We start from the raw sequence: 25,421 nt of genomic DNA on the forward strand, positions 1-25,421 counted from the left end.
AAAGAATTGGGATGTGCAGTCAAAGTGTGCCTAAGAAAGACGACTTTCTTCAAAAAAGTTCTGCAAATTGGGAAGAAGGAAAGATTTAGAAGGTGGTGCTCTAGGAAATTAAGCCCTTCCAAAGTTTTGACTTTCTCGTCATACCAAAGATTTCCCTCACCTTAAAAACTCCAGGAGGCTCCCACCAAGCCGGAACAGGGGGAGAGGAGTGGGGGGGGGAAAGGGGGGAGGAGGGGGAGGGAAATGGGAGGCTGGGAGGAGACGGAAACTTTTTTTCCTTTTCCTTTTCTCAATAAAAAAAATAATAAAAAAAAATCAAGGGAAATAATAAAAAAACCTCCAGGAGGACATCTCAATGGTAGCATCAACCTCTTTGAAGTGTACAGTTCGGTGATTCAGTACACTCAAAATTCCACGTGGTTATCACCTCTGCTTCGTCCACTTCAGGGACACTTTCTTTACCTGAAGCCTGTAGCCATTAGTCAGCTACTCCTTATTCCTCTTGTCCCAAACTGCCAGAAACCATTAATCTGCTGTCATTGTGGACACATCTCCTCTGGGTGTTGCCTACAGATGGATTAATATTGTTAGGAATATTTCCTAATGCGAGCTCCCTGATGACGCAAAAATTTCCAATCAAGCCAAATCAAAACAAGCAAAATTAAGAAATATCCAGGTTTAATGGGAGATCTGTGCTCTCCAGTGGCCCAGAGGGGAAAACCAGGAAGCCACAGGAACCCGACCCCCTGGAGGAAAAAAAGGGAGACCATGTGTTCCTCTTTTGGGGATCACTTAAATACCCTGGGGAGTGGTCCTGACCCCTCCAGTCAGGACCTGGCCTGCTGGGACTTGGAGTCCAGACCAGGCCTGGGGGCTGGGATAGATGTGAGGGGCAGGGCCCTATGCTCCCAACTTGACAAATATAATACACAAAGTCCTGTGCGACTCCTTCCACGGACTGTCATCTTAAGACGCAACTGCCTTTTGGCATATACCAGTGCTTTGTTTCTTTCAATGGCTGAATAATATTTCATCTTATGGACGTGTCACATTTTATTTACCTTTTTAAATTTTGATGGACATTTGTGCCCACCTTTTGGCCATGGGGAAATGCTGTTAAACATATGCATAAAAATTTCCAGTTTTTTTTCATATAAACTTAAAGTGGGAGTTTTGGATTGTATGGCGCTTTTATGTTTAGCTTCCAGATAAAGAGCCAATCTGTTTTCCTATCAGAGAGCTCATATTCCTGCCAATAGTATACAAGGATTCAAACTTCTCCTAACCTCTGAGCTATCTCTCCAGTCACTTGTATTCAAACTTCTCTACATCCCTGCTGACAGAAGATTCCAGTAGGTACAGCACTGTCATTTTTACTTGCCTTTCTAGGATAACCAATAATGTCAGGCATGACAATTTATATTCCTTCTTTAGAAAAAAGTTGTCCATCTTAGATTTTTACCACCCCCCAACCTACGTATCTATCTATCTTTTTTTTTTCACATAGGCTCTTACTGTATAGCCCAGGCTAGCTTCAAATGCACAATCCTCCTGCCTCAGCCTCCTGAGCACTGGGATTATAAGCTTGAGCCACCATGCCTGGCTTTGCCTGTTTTTTTTTTTCAGTTAAATTTTTCTTCTTTTTCCTGGTGACTTATAAGCATTCTTCTCCTGTTAGAGATACTAAACCCTTACTAGATGTATGATTTCCTGTAGCACATAAGTTTCAGAGACTGCTGTTTCCCCATTTCACTCTTAGTGTTCTTGTCAAAAATAAGCTAACCTCACATATATAGATCTTTCTCTGAACTCTGAACGTCAGTTGTTCTTTATGCGCAGAAGAGAGCGGAGTCTGCTGATGGTTCTGATAGTGACCGTGTGCCCTTTCTAAATGCCTTTGTGCATTTACTTTTGTTTGATCTTTGTTAGATACCTTCAATACCTTGAGCAGATATTAAGTGCTATAACCAATTAACAGATAAGAAAAACAGATCAAGTGGGCTCAAGTGGTTTGCCCAGAATTAAGTAGCAGATTGTGGACTGGAGCCCAGATAGTGTGTTGCTCCTTCTACTCCATCCCTTCTGCCCCCAACTGACATTTGTCTCGACCTTTCTGCTTCTTTAAGCTTTGTAACAAATGCTACCTGCTATTTGCTTGGGAGCTTCCTTAGCAGTAAGGGTGGAGAGAAGGAGAAATACTGGATGTTATTAAACCATAAGCCTGGAAGCTCTGTCAAAGACCCATGGGGGAAATGAAAAGATGACAGCAAAGATCGTGGCCAAAGATAGTTGCTTCATGGGATAAAAGAATTCTAGTGGGGATAGAACTTGAGGCCACCAAGGGGATGATGTCATCAAAATGAGAACATGATCTAGAAAGTCCTAGAATACAGATGTATGAGCCAAAACAAAAATCCTTGGCCTAGGTCCCAATGTAGTTGGTGACTGGCATGTCTGCTCCCTTATTACAGTGCCCTGGAGTCTGTAGGGAGGCTCAGGGGTGCTGACCGATGGAAGGATAGGAGCCAAATGCTGTGAGCTGGCAGCACCTAAACACAGTGGGCTAAGAGCCATTATTTTGCAGCGTTGTTGCAGAGCTGAAATGAAAGAAGGATGTCTTCACACCCTAGCCATAAACGCTTGAGAGTGAACCGAAGGAAATGTCCAATGCGATGTTTGTTGATCAAAGATATGAGGATTTGAGATGACTCTCTAGAAAGCGAACACATCTGTACATTTTGCTCCCGAGTCACCAGTGTCTCCGATTTAGAATAATTTGGAGAAGAATAAAGTGGCATTTTCCACCAAAGTCTATGAACATTGTCTCAGTAGACTCAGTTTTGTCACAGAAGATTGCTTTCATCTTTTCCTGTGCCTCCTAGTAACCTTTGCTTTGATGAGCTCAGAAAGTTACTGAGCGGTAACGGGGAATAGAATCATAATTTGTTCTCCAGAATTGTTTCAATTGAAATAACATACATGCACACACAAAAGTACACACACACACACACACACACACACACACACACACACTCCTATGTGTGCACATGAATACTGACAAGCATGTTTTAAAATCCTATTATCCATTTGAAATATAGCTAGATCAGTCTTTGGCTGTCTCTGTTGCTTCATCCCTGCCGATTCATTTCACCTTTGCTTGCTGCCCTGCCCCATTTCTCTATCCCCTCTATCCTGGACTCATCAGCATCTTTCCGGCAGGCACTCAATCTTCCTTTTATGTTCTTCTGTGCTTTTTTCTCTGTAATAGCTCACTTTCTTTCAGACACAATCCTGAACCCCTGGCCTGCTGAACACATGAAATCGTTTTACAGATAGAGTTACATTGTTGGCTTGCGCTCCTATGGTTAGGCTTGGTTTATTTGGATAGAAGGTTTTGTTTTGTAATAGCTGGCAGGGTAGTTTTCTAGTAGACAGGAGACCAAAGAAACATACTTTCTGATACGTCCTCAGGGGTGAAATGTCATTTTTGAATTTTGGTGGCGAAAGAAGGGCACTTCTCTGATATCTTCCTCTGTAAAGTAAGCCAAGATCTCACGCCTCTCCCACAGAAGAGGCACTGTGAGGTGCACTGTAAAGACTGAGGTTTGTAGCTCTGCACACCTCTAGGCCCACACAACACCTAAACACCAGAGCAACAGAACTCTGCTGAAACTGTCTGGAAAGGAGTTTCCAGGTCAATACCTTGACATGCTTGCCGGTGCCACGGCCAAAACCTACCCACAGGTTTTCACCACTTCAGACAAAGCTCCTGCTCGGTGTTAATGTAGCGTAGAGACGTCCTGGAAGGAAGAAGTCCACCTTGCAGACAGTTATTGACTGTCCACACAAATGGATGGCAGTGGCTTTAACTCTGTCAGCAGGTTATAGCAGAGACAGAAATCATTCCTACGTTGCTTTATTGGCAAAAATAATGGAAGTGTCACTCAAATGATTTCATCATTTCCATAGATTTGGATTCTTCCAGCAAGAAGTTGGGGAATATGGGGAGTGCAGTATTGGCTCAGGGCCGAGGGCACTTGCTCTTGCAGAAGACCCAAGGTCTGTTTTACTGCCTATGTGGTTCACAACCATCGATAACTCCAGCTTCAGGGAAGCCAATGCAATCTTCTGATCACCACAGACAATGCCCTCACATGTTCACACACAAACACATGCCCTTGCGTGCATGCATTTACACACACACATAAAGAAATATAAATCTTTTTTAAAAGGTGGAGCGGTTGGAGAGATGACTCAGTGGCTAAGAGCACTTGTTGCTCTTGCAGCGGCCTAAGGTTGGGTTCCCAGCACCCACATGGTAGCTCATAACCAACCACCTGTAATTCTAGTTTTAGGCAATCTGACACCCTCTTCTGATTTCCGTGGGTACCAGGCGTGCATGTGGTGCACATACATACATGCAGGCAAAAATACTCAGACATATGAAATAAAATACATGAATCTAAAACAAATTTAAAGCTTAAGGAAAACGACCCAGTATGTATTAATTGCAAAAATATTGGCATATATAATAGAAAGCGAAGAGTTTCCATTTTCCTCTTAATATTACTTCCTTCTGCAGAGGTAACTTTTAATAACAGTTTATGAATCTTTCCAGGTTAATTTCTTTGCATTTACACACATAAACATGTAACCGAGGTTTAGAAACATACACTAGAGCACACTACAGTAATTTAGCACAGTAGCCTTTCATTCCGCAGAACCGGGCACTGGATCCAAGGCCCTGCACATACTAGGCAAATGCTCAACCACTGAGCTCTATCGTAGTGAGAAAAAGAACATCAGAGGCTGGAGTGATGGCGCAGTGCTTGAGAGGACTCCCTGCTCCTCCAGAGGACCCAGAATTCCCAGCACCCACATGGTGGCTCACAATCATCTGTAACTCCAGTGCCAGGGAATCCAACATCCTCTTCCAGCCACCTTGGGTACCGGGCACACATGTGGATGCATAGGCATACATATAGGCAAAACATTCATACATATAAAATAAACAACCATGTATTCTGGACAGCTTTCTCTGCCATTATACATAGGTCTTTGATTATCTAAATACAAGATAAATATAAATATTATCACTAAATATCACTATTTTTATAATATCACTATTATAAACAAATATCAGTAATATTTATTTATATCACTAAATATAAATATTTGCTTATCGCTAGCTGGGTGATAGGCTATAATGTCCGTGCTATGCCTTATTTAACCATTCACCTAATGATGATGGTATGTAATATATTGCTTCTAATTGGTTTCTCTGCAGAACCCTACTGTTCCTGCACTGAACTGCTCTGTTGAAAATGCCCACCCAACTGTTTCTTACTATGCTCGTCCTCAAGTGACATCGTACAATACCTACTACCATAGCCCTCCTCATCTGCCGCCGTATTCTGCTTATGACTTTCAGGTATGTTTGGAGAGAGAGAAAAAAAAAAAACCTCTTGGCCCCCTTTACTGTAACCCATCCCTTGTTATTGCCCCTGACTTATTTATAGAATCTTTCCGTTGCCTTTGGAATGGATAGGAATTAGCCCAGGTGCTCTTCCCCAATGGAATTTATCAGCTTGTAGTAAGCAGTGATTAGATTAAGGATCTGCAGGGAGGCAAAGATGGAAGGCGCAAGAAAGTGGTAGTAGCATGAGGGAAGAGATAGAATGAGAGGGAAACAGAGGAGGGGTAGGGGTCAGGTTGCTCAGATTGTGTTTAAATACACTAAGAAGATAATTTGGCTGGGAAATGGACCCCTGTTCAAGAGCGACTTTTGCCGTGGTGAGAGGCATAGCCCTGATGCTTGACCTAAGCGTGTTCTGACCCATTCAAAGGTATGAATAAGACCTCCAATGAGGAAGTCCTTTGCTTGTGCCAACATGCTAACTAGAACTACATAGAGAAAATAGTTTTACAACAATTTTCTCCCATATGTTGCCTTATTGCATAGGTCAGAAGTAGTGTTACCGAACTTAAATTTCAACCTTTTCTTCTGAGATAGGACTAACTGCAAAGACATGGAAGCATAGAAAGGGCACAAGGAATTCACTGCCATGCCAAGTGGGTCTTTCCATATTAACAGTGATTGTGGTGGCAGCTTTCCGTCACTATGACAAAAACCCATGAGATCACAGTCAGCTTGGAAACAGGAGATGGTAATTTTCGAGCACAGCTTTGGAGGCTTCTGTCTGTGACCGACTGGCCAGATCATGTAGGCTTGTAAATGTTGCATCACCTCCTCAGAGTGCTGGGGACCAAACCTTCAACACCTGGACATTTAGGGGACACTTCTAAACCGTATATAACAAGAATCGTAAGTTATTATTCAACCTCTTAAATGCAGGGAATATAGATGTGAGCCTCCATGATGAGCCATTTTATTTTCATATCAAAGTAAATTGTATTGATTTGAGGAAGTTAGATCTTGTGATGAACCTTATAACTAGGAATAGTAATATCCCATGTAACAGTTACCACCGACTCTTAAAAGAAAATTCCTTTTTAAGATACTCAAGCATGTATTCAACTATCATTTTCTGTTCAAATCCTACTTCATGAATCAAAAGACTTTAGAGTCTTATGGTGTAGCTCTTGGGATATGTTTGACTTCTTTGTCTCTAGAACTTGGTATATACATTGAACACTTGTTCATTCCCAACAGTGCACTCTCTTATAATTTCAAAGAAAGAAATACCAGTCTTGACCTAAAACGTGCAAAAGGCTGGGGAATGTCTGCATGTGATCCTGGATGAATAAAAAATAGTCAGAAATGCACCCCAATTCTGTGAGTCAAACCTATAGAAGAGTGAGCCTGTCCAAAAAGAGGCCACAGCTTCCTCTTGCTCTTCTCAGGTTGAAAAATGACCTCAATTATAGTCAGATGTTTTAAGACTTTTTGTCTGAAAGACTTCTCCATTTTGTTCATTCCTTTTTCTTTCTAATTTATTTATTTTTAGTGCATTGGTGTTTTTTTTTTTTTGCCTGCCTGCATGCCTGTGTGAGGGTGTCAGGTCCTCTGGAACTGGAGCTATAGAAAGTTGTGAGCTGCCATGTGGGTGCTGGGAGTTGAACTCGGGTCCTCTGGAAGGGCAGCCAGTGCTCATAACCTTTGCGTCATCTCTCCAGCCTCATTTAGTTCATTTCTAAATAGGGCTATCTCTGTGACTCTGATTTGATCATTTCTATTCTCTTTTTAGTAAGGTTAATAGAATAATGAGGAGAAAGGTTCATGGTTTTAATTAGTTAATTAATTGTGAGTGTGTGTGTGTGTGCGTGCGCGCATGAATTCACATTCATGTACTTGTGAAGCAATGATGGCAACTTGTGTGAGTTGGCTTTCCCCTTCCACCATGTGGGTCCCAAGTCAAATTCAGGTCGTCAAGCTTGACGGCAAGTGCCTTTGCTGGATAAGCCATCTCCCCAGCCCCTCACAGGGGTTGTTTTAGTCCCTCAAAATTCTGTCTTCATTGGGTAATGATCCAGTTAGGAAGTCTTGGAAACGTTCCTTGTGGTGAGAAATGGACAAGGGTTTGTCTTGGGTCAGTTGGCCCTGAGGAAGTCGTGAGACCTGGGTGTGGGGCAACGGACTACTTCAGTCTTGCATTCCAATGTGTCCTTACTTCTAGTGAACTTCCTGTACTTCAAAACAGGAAGCCTATGTACTGAGAAGGCTTTAGCCTCCTTTCGCATCTCCGCAGCACTACTTCTCTTGCCCTTTGACCTCTTCAGTTTCAGCTAAGCCCAAACTCTATAGGGCATTATCAGTTCCTGCTTCTGCTCCGAAATTGAACCCAGTGTTGTTTTACCTAAAACCTTGAAGGTTTCCAGCCACATTTCCCAATCTGGACTGCTGGGTTAGCTCCTCGACTTTACTCACAGGCTTGTCCCTTTTCTGTCCATTTGGTGAACTGCTGAGTTTAGGCTCAAAAGTCTCAGCCTATGAGAAATGCAAACAGTGGTGCCTATGTTCTTTATTCGGCACCTGAGAGTACATGATGCTTCACTGCAGCCATTAAAGTGACATTGAGTAGGCATTGAGCCCATTTAATTGATTGCTTCAATCCTGTGGGGGTGAGAGGAGTTAAAGGTACAGGTTCCCTTGAAGCTCAGGAAGCCATTTCTGCTTTGTCTGTATTTCCCCCCTCCCTTCTCAACTTTCCCCTATTTCTCCTTTTTCGCTCTTTCTTCCTCATGTTCCTCTGTCCTATTTGTCTGCTCCTCTTCCATTTGCTTAGCCTTTTCTTTCCAGGGCAGAATGCGGGGGAGGGGGTGGGGAATGCTTTTAAAAAAAAAATCAACAACAAAAAAAAAATCAACAAATGCTTTTATTTCCCCGCTTTGGGACACAAGTTCTATAACTAGTCAGTCGGTAGGTAATGCCAGGGCACCTTTTGGAGTAAAAGGTTCATGCCCCCCCCCCAAGAGAGATGTGCACACATTCGCAGAATGCGCATAGATATTAGCGAATGTGGACAGCATGGGGCAGGTGAGGGGGTGGGGAATAGAGAAACATCTGTGTTCATGAAGGGCGGTGCCCTCCTTAGCACCATTAGAGCACGTTATCTACCTTCTTAAGTACATTAAATGGCCACCCGGGCCTCGGGGGGCAGCTCAGGAAGCCAGCGCTGACGAGGCCAGCAGTGGGCTGGCTACTTAGATGTTCCTTGTGCTTTGTGGTGTGCAGGGATTCAGAGCATTAGTGAAGTTCAGCTCTCAAGCAGGAACCAAACCACATCCAGCCAGCTCTCTAGCTGCAACAAAGCCAAGTGTTTCTCAAGGTGCTTGCCTGTTGCTAGGAAACTATGCACTGGTACTGTGGGCCTTTTCCCTTTCCAACCCCCAAGGGTATGAGCTCTGCCAGGAACCTTCAAATTGATCCTTTGGATTTCCAATTCTGACCTCAGAGGGAAATGAGAATCACCTCTTCTCTGCTACCCACCCCCTAATATTCACCAAAGACGAAACTGAGAAATGAAAATCCAGACGCGGCTGTTCTACCTGCTCTATTATCAACGTGCCCAAGTGCTACCCGCAGCAGCTGCTACCCACAGGAGCCTTTGAATGGCTCTCAGGACACAGCTGACTTGAGCTCTACTGCAGGGACTTGTCCTTCCCTTCTGTGACTGCGAACACCTAAAACCACCCTGCTGCCTCTTGCCATCCCCAGAGTGGGATTTAGAAGGGCAGAGTGCCGCATACATGCCCAGGCACAGAGATCCTCGGCCCTGTGGGTTTTCTTTTCCTCTCTGGTTAAGAGAAACATTCTTAGTAGAAGAAAGCAACAAGAGAGAAGGGAAAGAAAAGGAGGATCTATTACTTATTTTTCTTGTCAGTGTGACAACATAGAAGAAAGGGGTTATTTATTTACTTGTTTATTTATTTGGTTGTGTCTTCTTTTTTTGAGATGTGATCTCACTATGGAGTCTTGACCGGTGTGAGAGTCTTTATATAGCCCAAGCTGACCTTTGACTCACAGAGATCCACCTGCCTATGCCTCTACTTCCTGAGATTAAGGACCTGTGTCACTACGCCTAGCCTAGGAAGGGGTTATTTTATCTCCCATTAGAGGGAACAAACAGTTCACCACAGTGAGGGCAGATAGTGACAGAAGTGACACCATAGTTACCTTACTTAAGTGAACAAGTTGCTCAATGATCGAGCAATGCATTTTTCCCAGAACTTAACCCTGTTATTAAACAACACACAACCGGGCTGTTATTAGTAAAGGCTATCGTCTTGGAGAGAGGAGGCAGTTTAGAGTTAGGAGGACATCTTGTTTTTCTCTGGTCCACTCTCTCAAGTTGTAGGTTCTCCCAGTTCTGTAATCCAGTCATTCTTAAGCTCAAAAATGGAAAGGGTGGAGAAGGAAGAGGATTGTGCCTCCCTCCTCACCCCTACCATGATGCAATGAAGGTATTTCAGTGTCTCATACAGTGCCTAGAAATCTAGACATTGCCTTCCCAGGAGTATAGGGGTCTGGCGTGGGGATTAGACTCCATCAACTAGCTGGTTTCACACACTAGAAGCCACATGTCAGGGCCGGCCTGAGATTGCTACAAACATGGAAAAATGATACAATCAACTCAAACTCTGGCTAGACCAAGTAAAGATGTGACCCCCCACTTCCATGTGAAACAGCACTTGAGTTCTTGAGAAAATTTAGTGTAAGTGGATCTAAAAACATTACCAGATCCTCTTGGAGTCAGATACACCAGAATCCCTAGTCCTATCCCGGGTTCTGACTAGCTTTGCTCTTTCTGAGACCCCGAATTTGTTTCCTAACTCTTATTGTTCTTGTAGTTCCCTCCATATGTGAGATCTCATCTTAGCCTCCCTCTAGTATGACTCTACAGTGGATTTTAGTTTTAGAAGGCATGGCCAAGGTCACCTAATATATTCTCTTGAAGGAACAATCAGTCATCCAAGATTTATTGAGCACTTACTATTTTTTAAGCCCTGTTCTGAGCTCTGAATAGTGAAGTGAAGTGAAGGGAATAGAATAGTGAAGAAAAAACTGCCCCTGAGCAGGAGAACTATTAGGGTTATGGGTGGCCATTGGCCTGGGAACAGAGGCAAGTGATCGTTCTTACGGCAATTCACTGGTTGTTTTAATATATTTTTAAATACCGAGTTTTGACTATGTGATGAGGACTGTTTCCTTGCTTAGCTAATACTCATTCATCTCATATCAAATCTCAACTGAAGAGAAAACAATGGGCACAAACATGTCCATTAACTGTGCCAAGATCTCTCGCTCAGTGACAGGCAAGACTTCAGACTGAGCCCGTGGAAACAGGACGCCACACTGGACCTGTTAACAGCTAGCTGTGCCATGCCCTCCTCCCTTCAGAAGTCATTTCCCTTAACAGCAAATTACACAGAAAGACATAGGAGGAGAGACAGGCAAAATGCCCTTCTCTAACTTGCCTTACATTTTTTACTTGGAAATTGAAGAAATAGTAAGTCAGCATTAAAAGGCATTAGATACTATGGCATTTTCAAACACAATGTTTTAGCAGTTCTCCCCTCTCAGGTCCTCAACCCTGCTATCTCTGATGACCCATCTTGCCCATCTCTCCTTTTTCATGCTCTATGTGTCTTTCTGTCTTCACATTCCTCTTTCGTTGTCACCTATCTTTAATCCTCTCCTGGGCTCCTATGTTTCAGGATTTATCTACACTTTACCTCTCACCCCCATATTCTTTACAGGGCAGTAATCACATCTGAGAGAATGGAAGATTTTGTCTGAGTTTGGGACACCTTGCTTAATATTATCCTTTTCATATCTCCCTAGGTTAATTTTAAAAATCCACATCTGTTCCCTTCCCAAGGTTAGATAACAAGAAAGGAAATTGAACCCGCAGTAACTCTGCCAACTGACACACTGCTCCCCATTCTTAGCGTTGGTTTCTCACCCCCATGCCCTTGTTAATCACTGTTTTCTGATCTATGGTGAGTTTGTGGGTAATGAAAGGGATGGTAGTTCATATGGAACAGGACTTCATGGCTTGAGAGCCAAGCAAGCCAACTGATTTGCGTAACCTCCGTTTTAGTCTATGATATGGGCTCCCGAGCCCTGAACTTCCCAATGGTGTGTGTGTGTGTATTCCTACAGAAAAGTTTTTTCTTAGGGGTCAATTACTTAACCTCATTAAACATCCTTAAGGCCAAGACTTTTTGAAACAATGGTTGTAATGCTTTGAGCATAAGTTAGGAATCGATGGTTTGAGTGACAGATGCAGAAAATGGAGTGATGTCTTCAAGAGGCCACACAGCTGAAGCATCAGGATTGAATGACTGTCTAGATGTAAAAGTCAAGGGGGAAGAGGAGGATCCCCAAAACTTTCTGCATGAAGTTTGCAACCTGAGTGATTTGATGCAGACCTATCCTGTCCCCTACTGACACCCTAAGATTTGAGCTATTTTTCTAAACAGAAACAGATTTGGCCTATATTCATTTTAAATAGTAATGTCTGTTGAAGGGATTGCAAGCTCACTGCCTGTTTTTTTTTCTCATTACACAGCATTCCAGTGTCTTTCCCTCCCCTCCCTCTGATGAGCAGGAGCCCCAGTCTGCCTCTCCTTCGCCCAGCTACATGTGGTCCTCCAGCGCACCACCCCGTTATTCTCCACCCTACTACCCACCTTTTGAAAAGCCACCACCTTACAGTCCTTAAGGAGCACCTGTCGGCCATTGAGATTATTGTGGCTTTTGTATTTCTGCTTTAGTGGAAGTGTGTAGGGTACAACACCTAAAGTGTGACTCTTCTGCATAGTTTTACAGCAGCTTGCCAGGCTAGGGAAAGATAGGGATGGAGCTTATTCATTACAAGGGAAGGGTAGGATTGGCTAGGCCAAACCCAATACTTCCAAGAAGGGAAGTAGTTCTGACACAGAAAGTTCTGGCTAGGATTTTTGTTTGCTTCTGTCTGGATATTGGATATTAACAAAAAGCTGCCCATAGCTTACTCTGTTCTTCTCTGAGTCTTGTAAAAAAAAATGGCTGTTGTGATCATTCAGCTCAGCTTTTGTTACTGGTACCTCCTAAGGGAAAAAGTGCAATAGTCCCTCACTGTGAGTGGTGATGAGGACTCACTGATTCAGAAGTGTGCTGTTTTCAGTAGATCTCAGTATATACAACTGACAGCTTAGGAGACAGTGTTTCTATTATATGTTGCATTATTCTAAAACACATTTGCTACTGGAGATACAAATCTTACAGTTGAAATTCAGAGTTTAAAAATGCTAGATTAGACTGGGTCGTGATATGAATTGTTACCTATCTTTGTGACTATTTAATCTTTGGATATTGTGCTTTAACCCCAGCAAACCGCACGATCCTGCACCCCACCCTTGAAAACTCATCTGTATTTTAACGCCACCGCTCTTATTGGTCCTTTTTCCCCTGTTGAGATCAATTGTGACAGCATTCAATTCAAGATTATGAAAGTGTTACAATGCCATTTCAAGTCTTCAAGACCTTAAATGCAGCCAACTTGACAAATTCTTAAGTGTTCTGCGTTTAAAATCCATCTGGCACACTGTGGCAGTTATACAGTTGTTTTAATTATACAGAGCTTTCAACCATCAAGCTGTTGAGTTGGAAACACTTCGGCACCTTCACTCCAGCATGAACACGTTCACTAGGGTTTTATTTTAACCTGAGAACTGGTTTAAAGGGAGACTGATAATCCTACACTTGTATTATGTAAACGTACAGGAGAAGCAGAGGACTCCTAATGAGACAGTTCTGCAAACACAGAACACACACTGGAAACATTTCCAGCCCATTTCGCTGCCTCCCATCTTTGCCGGTTGGAGGTAGCCGATAAATGCTGGTGCTCCCATCTACCTTGTAGACACCTAGTCACCAAGAATCAAGGCACAACAAGTGCACTCACTGTTCACAGGAACTAGTGAGTTTACCTTTCAGCACCATACTGTCCTATCCAGACTTCAAATCCAAAAGGCCACAGTCCTTTTACGTTATACAAAATTACGGTTATTTTTACAGTTCCGAACATAATAAAATTCTACTGGATTTCAAAAAAGGACTAATAATTAATTGACTTCTTGTACAAACATCACCTTGTAATACCTAACAGTATTTTGTCATTTACACTTTATCCCTTGCTTTAGTGAATGTGTAGATTTTTAAAGGCACCATTACAAAGTATATCTTCAATGGTCACATTTCTTAAAGTATTAAGATTCTATGACTCATTTCTATGTATTTTTCTTACTTTACAAAATAACTTTAAACAGTATAGATTTTCTAACACTTAATTTGAGCAGCTTTTTTTTATTACATTGAATTATATAAAGTGCATGTTACTTTAGGAAAATTAATATTTGCTGCTTCACTATTCTGCAAAACATTTGCTGTAATGAAGGAATTTGTATTTCCAATGTATCTTGACTGCATTTTATAACATTTACTGCTTTCTTCCTAATTCTGCTTTAAAGTATTGAACTGGGCATGAAATATTAAAATATTAATTCAGAACCTGTATAAACTAGATATTGCTTAAAATCTGTATCACTGCCATGTTGGAAACCCAGACAGCTTTTGTGATGTTTCAAAATTAATAAAATTATCCTTCTCCCTATGCACTTTACAGGCATTCATGGTGTGTACGAAATTCCAGTGGCTACTCTAAAACAACTGGCAATGACAACTCACTTTTGACTATGACGGTTTGAGAAACAATGGGACATGTCTAACCAATACACAAAACCTAATGTTAATTTCTACCATGCTGTCATCAGAAACACAGCTTTTCTCCTGCTATTGAAAGAAAAAAACCCAGAAAAATAGGACAGAAAGCCTATGTAATTCATTCACAATAATCTTGTAAAGAATGCACTCAAAAATGAGAATGAATATGCTTTATTTCACCATAACAAACTCTATGAACTAATGTCAAGTATGGCTAATGGAAAGCAGAACTTAAGTCATGAAAAGGAAGATTGTACAAATATGAGCATTGCAGTATTGGGGAAAATGAACAGAGGTAAGGAAGCCAGTGCTGCTGAATTTGCATCTAATTCCTCAAAATACACATACCATGATGATGTTTAAATGCCCAGATGAGTGGTCATTTATTTATTTTTTTTTTAGTGCAATGGAACAAGTTCTTCAGTGACTCTGTGGAAGATAGTGACCATCGAAATGATAACAAAATATCATGATCTTTTAAGACTGCTGAAAGTCGGTATTCTTTGAACAAATTTGCTATTTCAAATAGAATCTACCCAGAATACCTACAGATAATTCAGCATTTGAACAAAATTGAAGCCCACTTGAAAAAAAGATAGAAAATTCAGTAGTCAGAAAGCTAAGTAAAAAAACCCAGAAAATCTTCACAGTAGGTTTTAAACAGCACCTTGCTACAAATTTCAAATCCTAAAATGACTAGGAGTAAAGAGTTTTTGTCCAAAGAAATATTCTATAAAAACTCTGAACTTTGAGCCAGGCAGTGGTGGCACATGCCTTTAATCCCAGTACTGGGTAGGCAGAGGCAGGTGGACTCCACAAAACTCTGAATTTTGGTTATAAAAACATTAAAAAAAATCCCAAAGACCCCAAAACATGTCTAAGAGTCTTCCTGGCAAAATTACAATTGAACTTTATAATTCTCCTCCTCCCTGCAAACTCCAGAAGTTATGTTCAGTAGGCACAGAGTTAAGAAGTTCTTATTCAGAATTTACAGAGTACAGCAGCAGTGGCAAATAATTTTACCAATGTTATTCAGAATGGAGAGGTTTTTATTATCCCTGGTTTGTTATAATAGGCTTGTAGGGAGCTAGGCAGTGGTGGTACGTGCCTTTAATCTCAGCACTCAGGAGGGAGAGACAGTGGCTCTCTGTGAATTCGAGGCCAGTCTGGTCTACAGAGGGAGTTACTGGACAGCCAGAGCTGTTACACAGAGAAACCCTGTCTCAAGAAAAACAAAACATTAAAACAACAACAACAACCAAAAAAACCCATAATAGGCTTGTAAAAACTAACAGGTTTTACCACAGCAAACTAATTTACCTAGCAGCTGAGACTGCAATGTCACTATTGCTCACACAGGTAGAAGTAATTGTGTCTAATTGCTGAAATTGCATTCATGAAACTGAAATTTCAACTGGGAACATTTCTGAACATACCTTCTACTCAAAAGGCAGTAACATCAATATCTACAGAGAAAGGAAATAGATACTGTGATCACAGAGATCAGAGTCTAGAGTTATAGGGTGATTTTCAGTTTTCTAAGAGTTAGTTTATGAAAATGGTTTGAAGGTCTAAGCTTATCAAACAGAAAACATAAATGTACACCACTCTACTACTTGGTAAGCAGGGGCTATCCTTTTTTCTTTGTATTATTGAAAATACTGATTCTTGATACCCTCAACTACCAGTTAAGAAACACTTAAACTTTTCTCTTTACACCTAGTTTACCACCAGAAAAATGACCTATGCATGAAAAATTATGATTAAAGCTTTAAGTTCAAAGTCAAGGAAGAGATAAAAAATACACTGTACGGAGAATGAAAATACCTATGCTGAACTAAGAAATATATAAGCAAGGTCACAAATGACTAGTAACTATGCAACACAACCATTTTCAGTATTATTTTTCCATTGAAAAAAATTAGGTTAAATTTTTACAGAAATGTGTTAAATCTTTTATAAATGCTAAGCTATATATCTGTTCCAACCTGCTTCCTTTTATTACTACTCTTAAGTTTTAAATTCTAAGTGTTTAAATATGTGCCATCTTTAAAGGAAGAAGGGGGGTACTGTCGTCAAAATAAACAGGAACCAACATGCCTGCAGTATTCCACATGCAGTTTCTGCTATAACAGCAGTTTGCACAAAGACTGGAACTTATTTTAAGGGGTTAAAAAAATCCCCAAAAGACCTTGTTGAAAGGGCAATGCTAGATTGCCATTAAAACTACTTAAAATGAAAACTTCCTACTGGGGAGTTTAACGTGAGCTTTTAAAAATCTATGCCAGTTGCCTTCCACCCAAAATACATGAGTCTCATCTATGGAATCTCAACATTTACCAGCATTATATATAAAGATGCATTCAGTGGCTTTCAGATAGTAAATTCACAACATTTCGTGGGACCATTTTTTAACCATAATTAACAAAAATCTCCATATAAAAGCAGAAGATTAAAGATAAGCACAAAAGAACTTTGTATAACCTCCCCTTTGCACTACATGCATGCCTGCTAGCTCATTTTTTTTTTTTTTTTCGCTCAGGGCCATTTTAAAAGCATACAGTGGCCTTGTCATCAAAGTCTCTTACAGACTATGGCAAGGAAAGCAATGGTTAATCCCAATTAGCTAGAACTAACTTATTCTTCATAGGAGAGACCTGTTTGCATGGTTATTTTATAGTAGGAAAGAGGCAGGAAGCTGATCTCCATTTGGACTGACAGAACAAACCACTTAGGACTTACTCTGATATTTACTTGAACAACTTTTGGAATTTCATTGCCTTTTATGCTGTATACAAGACACAGCACACTTAGGCTTAACATTAAGAAAATTGAAAGTTCAGCTGTAACGTGCTAGCATGGAAGTTACCCCAGTACAGTATAACCTCCACTAGGGGATATTAGTAATTCCAGTAATTGTCAAAGAACATTTACACTGCTTCAAATCCGATTCAGAAAATTATCTTTCTGTCCCTTTAAAAAGTCCCATCTTTTAGATGAGCTGAAAGCTAAAGTATACAGATACTTCAGAGGGTGTTCAATCTACTCAAACTTTTAGAAAAACCTGCTTCTAAAAATTAACGATGCAACTTGGCTACTCGCAGATGACATGGCAGATTAAATTAACATGTTTTCACCTTAATTTGTTTCAAAGGCCTTCTGAAATCCCTGCCCCTTAATCCAATGCAAACTTTCAGATATTTCAAAGGAGTTCAGTAAGATTCTGGTATTATAAATTCAAACTCAGTACTGCCATCTGTTACATTCTGTTTAAAAATGGAATCATTTTCCTGCTGAATAAAAAAATCTTCCCAGTTCATTGGCTTGTTTTGAGGAGTAGATGTGGTCCCTACTGGAGGTTCTTTTCCAGCATCAACCTTATACCCAATAGCATCCTCCTTCATGACAGGCACAGCACTTGATTTATCAGAAAGGTATGCATACTGTCTGATCTGTAAAGATTTGCATGGATGTAAGCGATAAAGCTTTGAGTCCCCAGAAGGATCTTGACTATGAACTGACTTTATGTGTGATGACATAAACTGATAGTTGATGAAAGATTTGCCACATGCTAAACACTGATACCTTCGCTCCCCTGTGTGATGAATTTCATGCTTTGTGCGATATTCTGCAAGAGGAAATACCTTCTCACAGTAACGGCATTGATACTTCTTCTCCCAAGAATGAATGTTAAAATGTCTTCGCAAGCTTGTCAGGCAGACATATGACCTTTTGCATACAATGCAGATATAATAGACCCTTCCATCTACTATTAACTCATAGTGATCATCATGTTTTACTTTCATACGCTTGTTTGATGGCTCGCTGCCAGATGTTTTTGGTAGCTCATTCTCAAGTTTGGCTTCCCCTCCATCAGGGTCATCTTTGACAGGGATCACTACGTCGTAAGTATCTTCACCGATATTTGCATAAACCTTGCAACCGGTTGATAAGCCTTCAATTTCAGTAGCTGTATCTAAAGTAATGATCTTTTGACCCTCCGTTAGATGCTTTGATCCTAAGCCTGGATCATTAGTGTTTCTAGTAATTACATCTGAAACTTTTAAAGAATTGGAAGGTGGCTCTTGAAGAACTACAGGAGTCTGTACCTTCTGTGTCAATGATCCATCAAAAGTGGTACTTTTGGAGGTATCAGCCTGTGGGACCAAAGATGTATTACTGACTGCTGAGTCTGGACTGGAGCTAATGGTAACATCATCATCATCTATAATTTCTTCCGCTTCCACACCATTGGTCTTGTTTCCTGTTAAAACAGCATTGTTTGGTGTCGGCTGATTCTGTACAAGTAAATTGATTGGTGTCGGCTGATTCTGTACAAGTAAATTGATTGAAGAGGACATATGATTTGGAAGTGCAGAACTGACACTTGGTGGTGTAGTAAGTGGAGCCTGATTTAATAAAATAATGTTAGGAGTCAGATGTGTTGAAGCCGAAGACACCAGCAATTCTTCATTTCCTTGGGTTTGGTTAAGAGCTGCCTGATTTACAGGTGTGGGAAGCTTCGGAGTAGGTGTGATGTTTGTTAAAGGGGGGGAGGTATTGCTAGCACAAGGTGTCACTTCTGAAATAGCAACGGGGGCTGGGTTAGGCTGGACCTGTGCCATCGTGTTGTTACTTGGCAAATTCTCCTTTTCAGGCAAAATCTCAGAGCAGAAAATGACATCGTCATCATCATCATCTGAATCAGTGACAATGATCTTTTTCATTTCGTAATCTTCGGCAGATAATGAGAAAGACTCCGTTATAATGGGCATCACAGTAGCCCCATTATCTGGGGCTTCATCCTTGGACTTCTGTATATCAAGGTTTTTGTCACTAGAATCAGGAGGTAAGGCCTCATCAGTACCATCCTGTGCTGATATGTTTTTAACTTGTGACAGTGGGACACCAAGCTCCGCTATAAACTTCACTCCTAGTAACTGCCCTGATTTAATCAGCTCGTCAAGTAAATCTGCTCTAACACGGACAATTTTAGAACTATAGATGTAATTCAGAATTTCTGCAAAGATCTCTGCTCTTATAAAGCTCAGTTCAACAACTTGCCCAGCAACTGAGAAGAGCTGGTGGAAGTAGGTACTTGAAGCTGAAAGAATGTTCCTGTGGGCCCGGAACTTACGGTCTTCCACAATAACAGTAACGTCACAGAAGAGTCCATGGTCACGCTGTTCATTCAAGGAGCTCAGCAGACTGCCAGAGTATTGGATGTCTGTAGCAGAAATCAGTTTCCTACTCTCCATGCCTGCAGGGGAAAGGAGGACGTGATTAGGGAGGAGAAACCCACAAGTACTTAATGATTTAGAATTTAAGGCACAGAAGTATTAAAGTTTATTGAAAATTTAATCCGTGTTTGCTCCAACATCTTGACTTTGAAATACGCTGCGTACATACACTAACTTTAGACCATGTGTCCAATCGTATGATTTCCTCTGAGAAAAGGCAAGACAGTTTGAAATTGCTATGCATCTGGACAAGAATCCATTTGGTCACCTCCCTTTGAAATTCACGAAAACATATTTTCACTAATCACCCTCTTAAAATTAGAATTCACTTTCTTAGCCCCAATTTTATTTTTTCCTCAAGCGTTAAGAACTATTTTTTTAATTTTAAGAAAAATCTTCATCACAAAGCATACAAATTACTTCTGAAAATGAATGATTTAAATGCCAGAACAGTTTAGTGTGTTTAATATTAAGTCTGAAATTTAAAGTCTCTTCTTAGGAAGATCAGATTCAAAAGTTAACCCTACAGCCAAGGGCAATAACAAACACTGGCAATTTTTATCACACAAGTTCCCATTTTTCCTCTTTACCTACCCCTTGCCAGTCTATGCCCACCCCCTTACACTCTCCAGAGGTGCAATGTTAAACAGAGCACCAAGTGAGGTCAGGACACACTCTCATGAAGGAATAAGAAAATGGAAGGGGAAAGCATCCCATTTCTTAGTGCTTTCTTACATACAAACTAGAAATATTATATTTTGTTGGTAAAAAATTATGTGCCCTAGTATAAGAGCTTATTTCTCTTTAAATGAGAGTGAAAATGAGAGCAGTAACTTATTGGAACATAGGCAGTATTCCCACACAGAAGGCAGCAAGTGTCTCTGCTGTGTGAAACTTCCAACACTTTCCTTTTGCATTTCAAGATGATATCGTGGAAACTGCGGCCAGAGTGCAAAAAGCTATATGCATATATCAAAACATTTGTAAGCACAAAACACGTGTTATATGCAAATATTATGCATTAATCATGACTTGCTAAGAGCAATGGTAAAGAATTATTTCGTCATTAATATGCTTTCCCTTTAAAGTTGCAGAAGATATCACTGTTACAGTACTTAAGATACACACACACAAATATAGACACGTGGCAGGCCGAGTATCTGTATTTTTAAAAACTTTCCAACATCATAACTTAAAAACAAACTATAGACCAAAGCCTAAAAGCCGAGAGTTCTTAAAAACATGTTAGCAGTTCCATTTTAACAGAAGCAAGGAACTACAGGCTACCATAAAGGTATTCATTACAAAGTGTGACCTTTGGACCAGGTACCAACAATCCAAAAAAGACGATTTCGACAGAAACCACCTTCAAGTGGAAAGGTCTTTACTTAGGGCCACATGATCTTACCGTCTACAAATACTTTTTCTCCCAGCGTCGGAAAGGCTCACACGCAGGTGTCCAGCTGACACTGAGCCTCGCTTTCATTTTGTTTAGGTATCCATCCTGCTTGTCAGGGGGCTGGCTCAGGATCGACCCAAGTGGGTCGCAAACCTTTCCTCCCCCAGTGATGTGCGACCTGACCTTGGAAAAGACACCCTACACCATTGTGTGACAAATCTTTGGCTGTGGGCAGGTTCACAGGGCTGATGAAAGGTAGCAAAGAGATAAAAGCCACCCGGCAGAGAGTGAAGCAAACCAAGCCGGGCTCCCTGGAGCAGCTGAACAGTATCTTTCTTCCACCACCTGCCTCTTCGTCCTTTGAACTTCGACGCAATCGAGTTTTTTAAATGGCCAATTTGCGTGCAAAGGCTAGCTTCTCGCAAATAGAGAGATGGAGGCGCAAACAGCAGCGCCAAGGCGGGAGGATGGGGGTGGTGGTGCTGGCAAAGGCAGAAGGCCTAGATCTGAAAGGTACGGTGTTGGGGGGTAGGGGGTCAGGCGAAGCACTAGGTATTGTTGTGTCCTGTGATGGGAACCAAAGAGGACGACGGGCCCCTTAGTAAAGCTCGGTCAAATCAAATCAGGTGGTAGGCAGAAAAAGAGCACCCCCGCCCCCACCCCCGCAGGCCGGCAGAAGGGAAAGGTGAAAGTCAAGTGGGTAGCGGTGGTGGGGTCCCCCAAGCCCGGAGGCCTAGCCCAGGGTGCCGGCGGCTCCCGGCTAGGGACAGACAAGGGGACCACGCCGCGCCCTCTCGGTTCTTCCCCCAGCGCTCCCGGGCCCACACAAAGAAAGAGCCTAGGGAGCCGAGCCTCCGACTCCACCGCTTCCTGGTTCAAGTGAGGCGAACGCAAACGTAGGCGCGGCCAGGGCATGGAAGGCGCCGGGCGAGCTCCTAGTCCCCAGCCCGGACCCCAGCCGCTCCTCACCTGCTCCGCGCCGCTGCCGCTTTCTCCTCCTCAGGCCGAGGAAGGGTCAGAGTCCTCCCACGAGAAGAAGCCGGACTCCCGGGCGCTTGTGCTGCCTCTTTAAATGTCGCTCCAGTCTCCGCCGACGTCTAAGCAATTGCCGCCGCCGCCGTCGCCGCCGCAGCCGCCGCCGCTATGGACGCGCCACTCAGCCGACAGAGGGAGCAGCGCGCGGGCGGGCCAGCCGCCCTCCTCTTCCGAGAGCTGTCCGGGGCTGTCCGGAAGAGCCCGAGTCCTCGCTTCAGCGCCACGCTCCGCCTTCGGCTCTTTCCGTCACCGGGAAGCTCTTAAAGTGCTCTGCTCTTTTTTGGAGCACAAGGCGGTGTGGGAAAGGGAAAGGCGCTAACTCTGTTTAAAGTGCCAGGGAAGCTAGTCTTGTTTGTTCAAACTCCTTGTAAGCCCCCAGGGCTTAAAAAAACCCTCAGAGTTTCAGGTCTTCTCCAAATTCGATCTTTTCCGTTAGCCTGTGTTGCTTGGATGCGAAACCAAAATAAACGGAAATAACAAACCAGTGTCAAATGAGCCCTATCTCAAAAGCAAATACTATTTGTCCTGTTTCTCATTATTATCCCCTTTAGCATTTCATCCTCAGAAGCACTTAGAGTCTTACATGTAACTGTTAGTGGTTGTTTATTGACTAGGTTATATAGCTGAGTAAAATCCCAATGTGCATAGTTAACATTTCCATTATCCATCAGTTGGTGGACATTTAGGCTGTTTCCATGTCCTAGCTATTGCGAGCAGAGTAGCGATAAATGCAGATAAGCACGTGTCTTTATAGTAGCAAATATTATCCTTCGGATATATGTCCAGGAGTGGTAGTAGAGTTGGGTCATTTGATAGATCTGTTTCTAGTTTCCTGAGACAACTCCACACTGGTTTCCAGATTGGCTACACCAATTTGCAGAAATTCCAGTGTCTTAGTTACTTTGCTGTTGTTGTGACAAAGCTCCATGACCAAGGCAACTTACAGAAGAAATAATTGATTTGGGCTTATACAGCTCTAGAGGGTAGGAAGCCATGCAAACCTGACATGAGGCAGCAGGTGTGGTGGCGGGAACAGCAACTGAAACTCACATCTTGAACCGACATCTCAGCAAGCTGAGAGCCCACATCTTGAGCCAAAAGCAAGAGAGCAAATATAAAATGGCACCAAGTCTTTAAGCTCTCAAAACCCACCCCAGTGACATACTTCCTCCACTAAGACCACCACCTTCTAATCTTTCCCAAACAGGTCTACCAACCAGGAAACAAATATTCAAATACTTGAGACTATGGGAGCCATTTATATTGAAACCACAGCAGGCACCCAGATAAAAACCAGTTCTGAAGGTCTGTAACCCTGGAGTTCTCTGGTCAGTTAGTCTAGTCACTAGGTGAATTCTGAGTTCACTGTGAGACCACGTCTCAAATGATAAGGTTTAGAGAAGTAATGGAAGATATTAGCATGAATCTCTGGTCTCTACAGGTGTGTGTGTGTATATATATGCACCTTCACGCATATGTTCACATATACTACACAGGAACACTTACCACACACACAGAGAGAGAGAGAGAGAGAGAGAGAGAGAGAGAGGAGGGAGAGAGAGAGAGAGACAAAAAAGAGAGAGAATGGATATTTGATAATTTGAACTTATCCATTTGGAGGATGAAACCAACCCATAAGATTAATTTTGACTATGGACAGAATAAAATGTATTTATTATGTTGCTCAATATGTATTAAATGCATACAAATTAGTACCAGCTCGAGCCAGTCAAGGTTCTATGTATTGTGGATGTACTTATCATCAAGACACAATGCCAGGCTTCATGCAGCTTACATGCTAATGGGAGGAACATATAATAAACAGATATGAATATATAATTTAAACATGTCATATAGCATCAGTTTGGTGTTTTGAATGAGAATTGCCCCCATAGGCTCATATATTTGAATACTTGGGTCCCCAGTTGGTGGAATTGTTTGGGGGAGGATTAAGAGGTGTGCCCATGTTGGAGGAGGTGTGTGACTGGGGCCTGGCTTTAAGGTTTCAAAAGAGTCATGCTGTTCCCAGTTTTCTTTCTCTGCTGCCTGCTTGCAGATCAAGATGTGAACTGTTCTGCCAGCATGGTCTCCAAAGATTGTATCTATACTCGATAGGTTGAGCTTATTATTTTCAGAGAAAGAAAGCATACCCTCCAGGAAACTGTGGAGTGTCTCAGTAACAGGATTGTAGAAAGAACCAGTTTGAGCTGGTCTTCTGATGTCTACCTGTGAGCCCAGATCTGTAGGAGGTGGAGGCAGCAGCTTCCCAGGCCTGTCTGAGCTACAAAGCCAGTTGGAGGTCGGCTTTGGCAACTCAATTTTGAAAGGAAAATTAGGAAGGAGCTTGGGAAGTCACCCAGCAGTACAGTACTTGCCTAACGCGTGAGCTCCAGTTTAATATCCGGTACCAAGAACAAAAGCGTTAGAGAAGTTGGGCAACTTGAAGGCGAAGCCTCAGGACACAGGTGTTCCCTTGAAGTCAGATGCCATCAGAAGTTAGGAACAATTGTATGGTTGCCGAACTCAGTAATTCTTATTTATAGTGGATGCACATTTAAGGGAGATTAGTGCTGTAATTGGGAACATGGAGTCACCTGTGTTGCACAGAAGGGGAAATTCAGTGTTTCCGGGGTGGCACACTGACCTTGTTTGCCCATACTTAGACAAAAACATTTCATTTAGTCTCAGCTGAGTCATTTCCCTGTGACCTCGCTTGGTGTCTTGTCCGTTAATGTCTAACAAGAGAAAAATTTGCCGAGTTGTAAATGATATCAGAGGTTGTTCAAATGCCACTTTCTCAGACAGCAGCTGGAAAGCCTGAGAATATAAGGACCGACACTTAGAAGGGGGAGGAAGAACAAGAGAGTGACTGCCACCTTAGAAAGTGGTAGTTGTGGCTAGATATAATAATAGCATTTGCTATTTTATTATATCAGTAATAAAAGCATTTGCTTAGCATGTGAAGGCCAAGTTTAATGGCCAGCAACACACACACACACACACACACACACACACCTTACACAATTCATGAATGTCTCTGATCAGAGCATAGTGGTACGTGCCTGCAATCCCAGTATTGGAAGGCTGAGTCAGGAGGATTATGAATTAGAGGCCAGCCTGGAATACATGTCTAGATCCTGGAATACACGGGCTACAGGACAAGTACCTGTCTCAAAACAAATGGTTGTTTAATAGAGATGTTAAAAAATTGTTTATTATGTGGGTGGTGGGAGGGGCATGTTCATGCCACAGCATATGTGTGGGTGTCAGAGGACAATATGAGAATCAGTTTTCTTTTTTTTTTCAAAATAACCCTTTTCTATTTTATTAATCTTCTGTTTCATTCTTTGAAAACTTCATACATGTGTACAGTCTCAGTTTCATCCACCTCAACTCCCTCTCTTCAGCATCCCTGGATCCCTGTAACACATCTTCCTTCCAAATTCACATCTTCTTTTGAAAAGATGATTATCTCAGGTATTTGTTACAGACACAGAAAGATGACTAACACATTTAG

At 41.9% G+C, this 25,421-nt stretch overlaps 2 protein-coding genes across 3 annotated transcripts in view; one reads left to right on the forward strand and one right to left on the reverse strand.

Moving 5' to 3' along the window:
* Positions 1–15,838, forward strand: part of Tmem255a (transmembrane protein 255A) — a 55,557-nt gene extending 39,719 nt beyond the window's left edge. For both annotated transcript variants that reach the window (XM_050132123.1, XM_050132124.1), the window contains 2 exons: positions 5,288–5,431; positions 12,036–15,838. In XM_050132123.1, coding sequence (XP_049988080.1) covers positions 5,288–5,431; positions 12,036–12,188 — 297 coding nt within the window. In that variant the 3' untranslated portion in view covers positions 12,189–15,838. The remainder of the gene's footprint in view (positions 1–5,287; positions 5,432–12,035) is intronic.
* On the reverse strand, positions 14,386–22,036 carry Zbtb33 (zinc finger and BTB domain containing 33). The gene is made up of 2 exons (XM_050132122.1): positions 21,839–22,036; positions 14,386–19,490 (listed from the first exon to the last, which is right to left on the reverse strand). The coding sequence occupies exon 2, from the start codon at positions 19,486–19,488 to the stop codon at positions 17,443–17,445; it is 2,046 nt and encodes a 681-aa protein (XP_049988079.1). The 5' UTR covers positions 19,489–19,490; positions 21,839–22,036; the 3' UTR covers positions 14,386–17,442.
* Between the last annotated feature and the right edge of the window lie 3,385 nt (positions 22,037–25,421).

This window comes from Alexandromys fortis, unplaced genomic scaffold (assembly GCF_014885135.2).
Source record: "Alexandromys fortis isolate MF-2015 unplaced genomic scaffold, M_Fortis_MF-2015_v1.1 scaffold_391, whole genome shotgun sequence".
Classification (NCBI taxonomy): Eukaryota; Metazoa; Chordata; class Mammalia; order Rodentia; family Cricetidae; genus Alexandromys; species Alexandromys fortis.

Coding starts and splice junctions, on each gene's coding strand:
- Zbtb33 (XM_050132122.1), bottom strand. CDS start 19,488: ATGGAGAGTAGGAAACTGATTTCTGCTACAGACATCCAATACTCTGGC.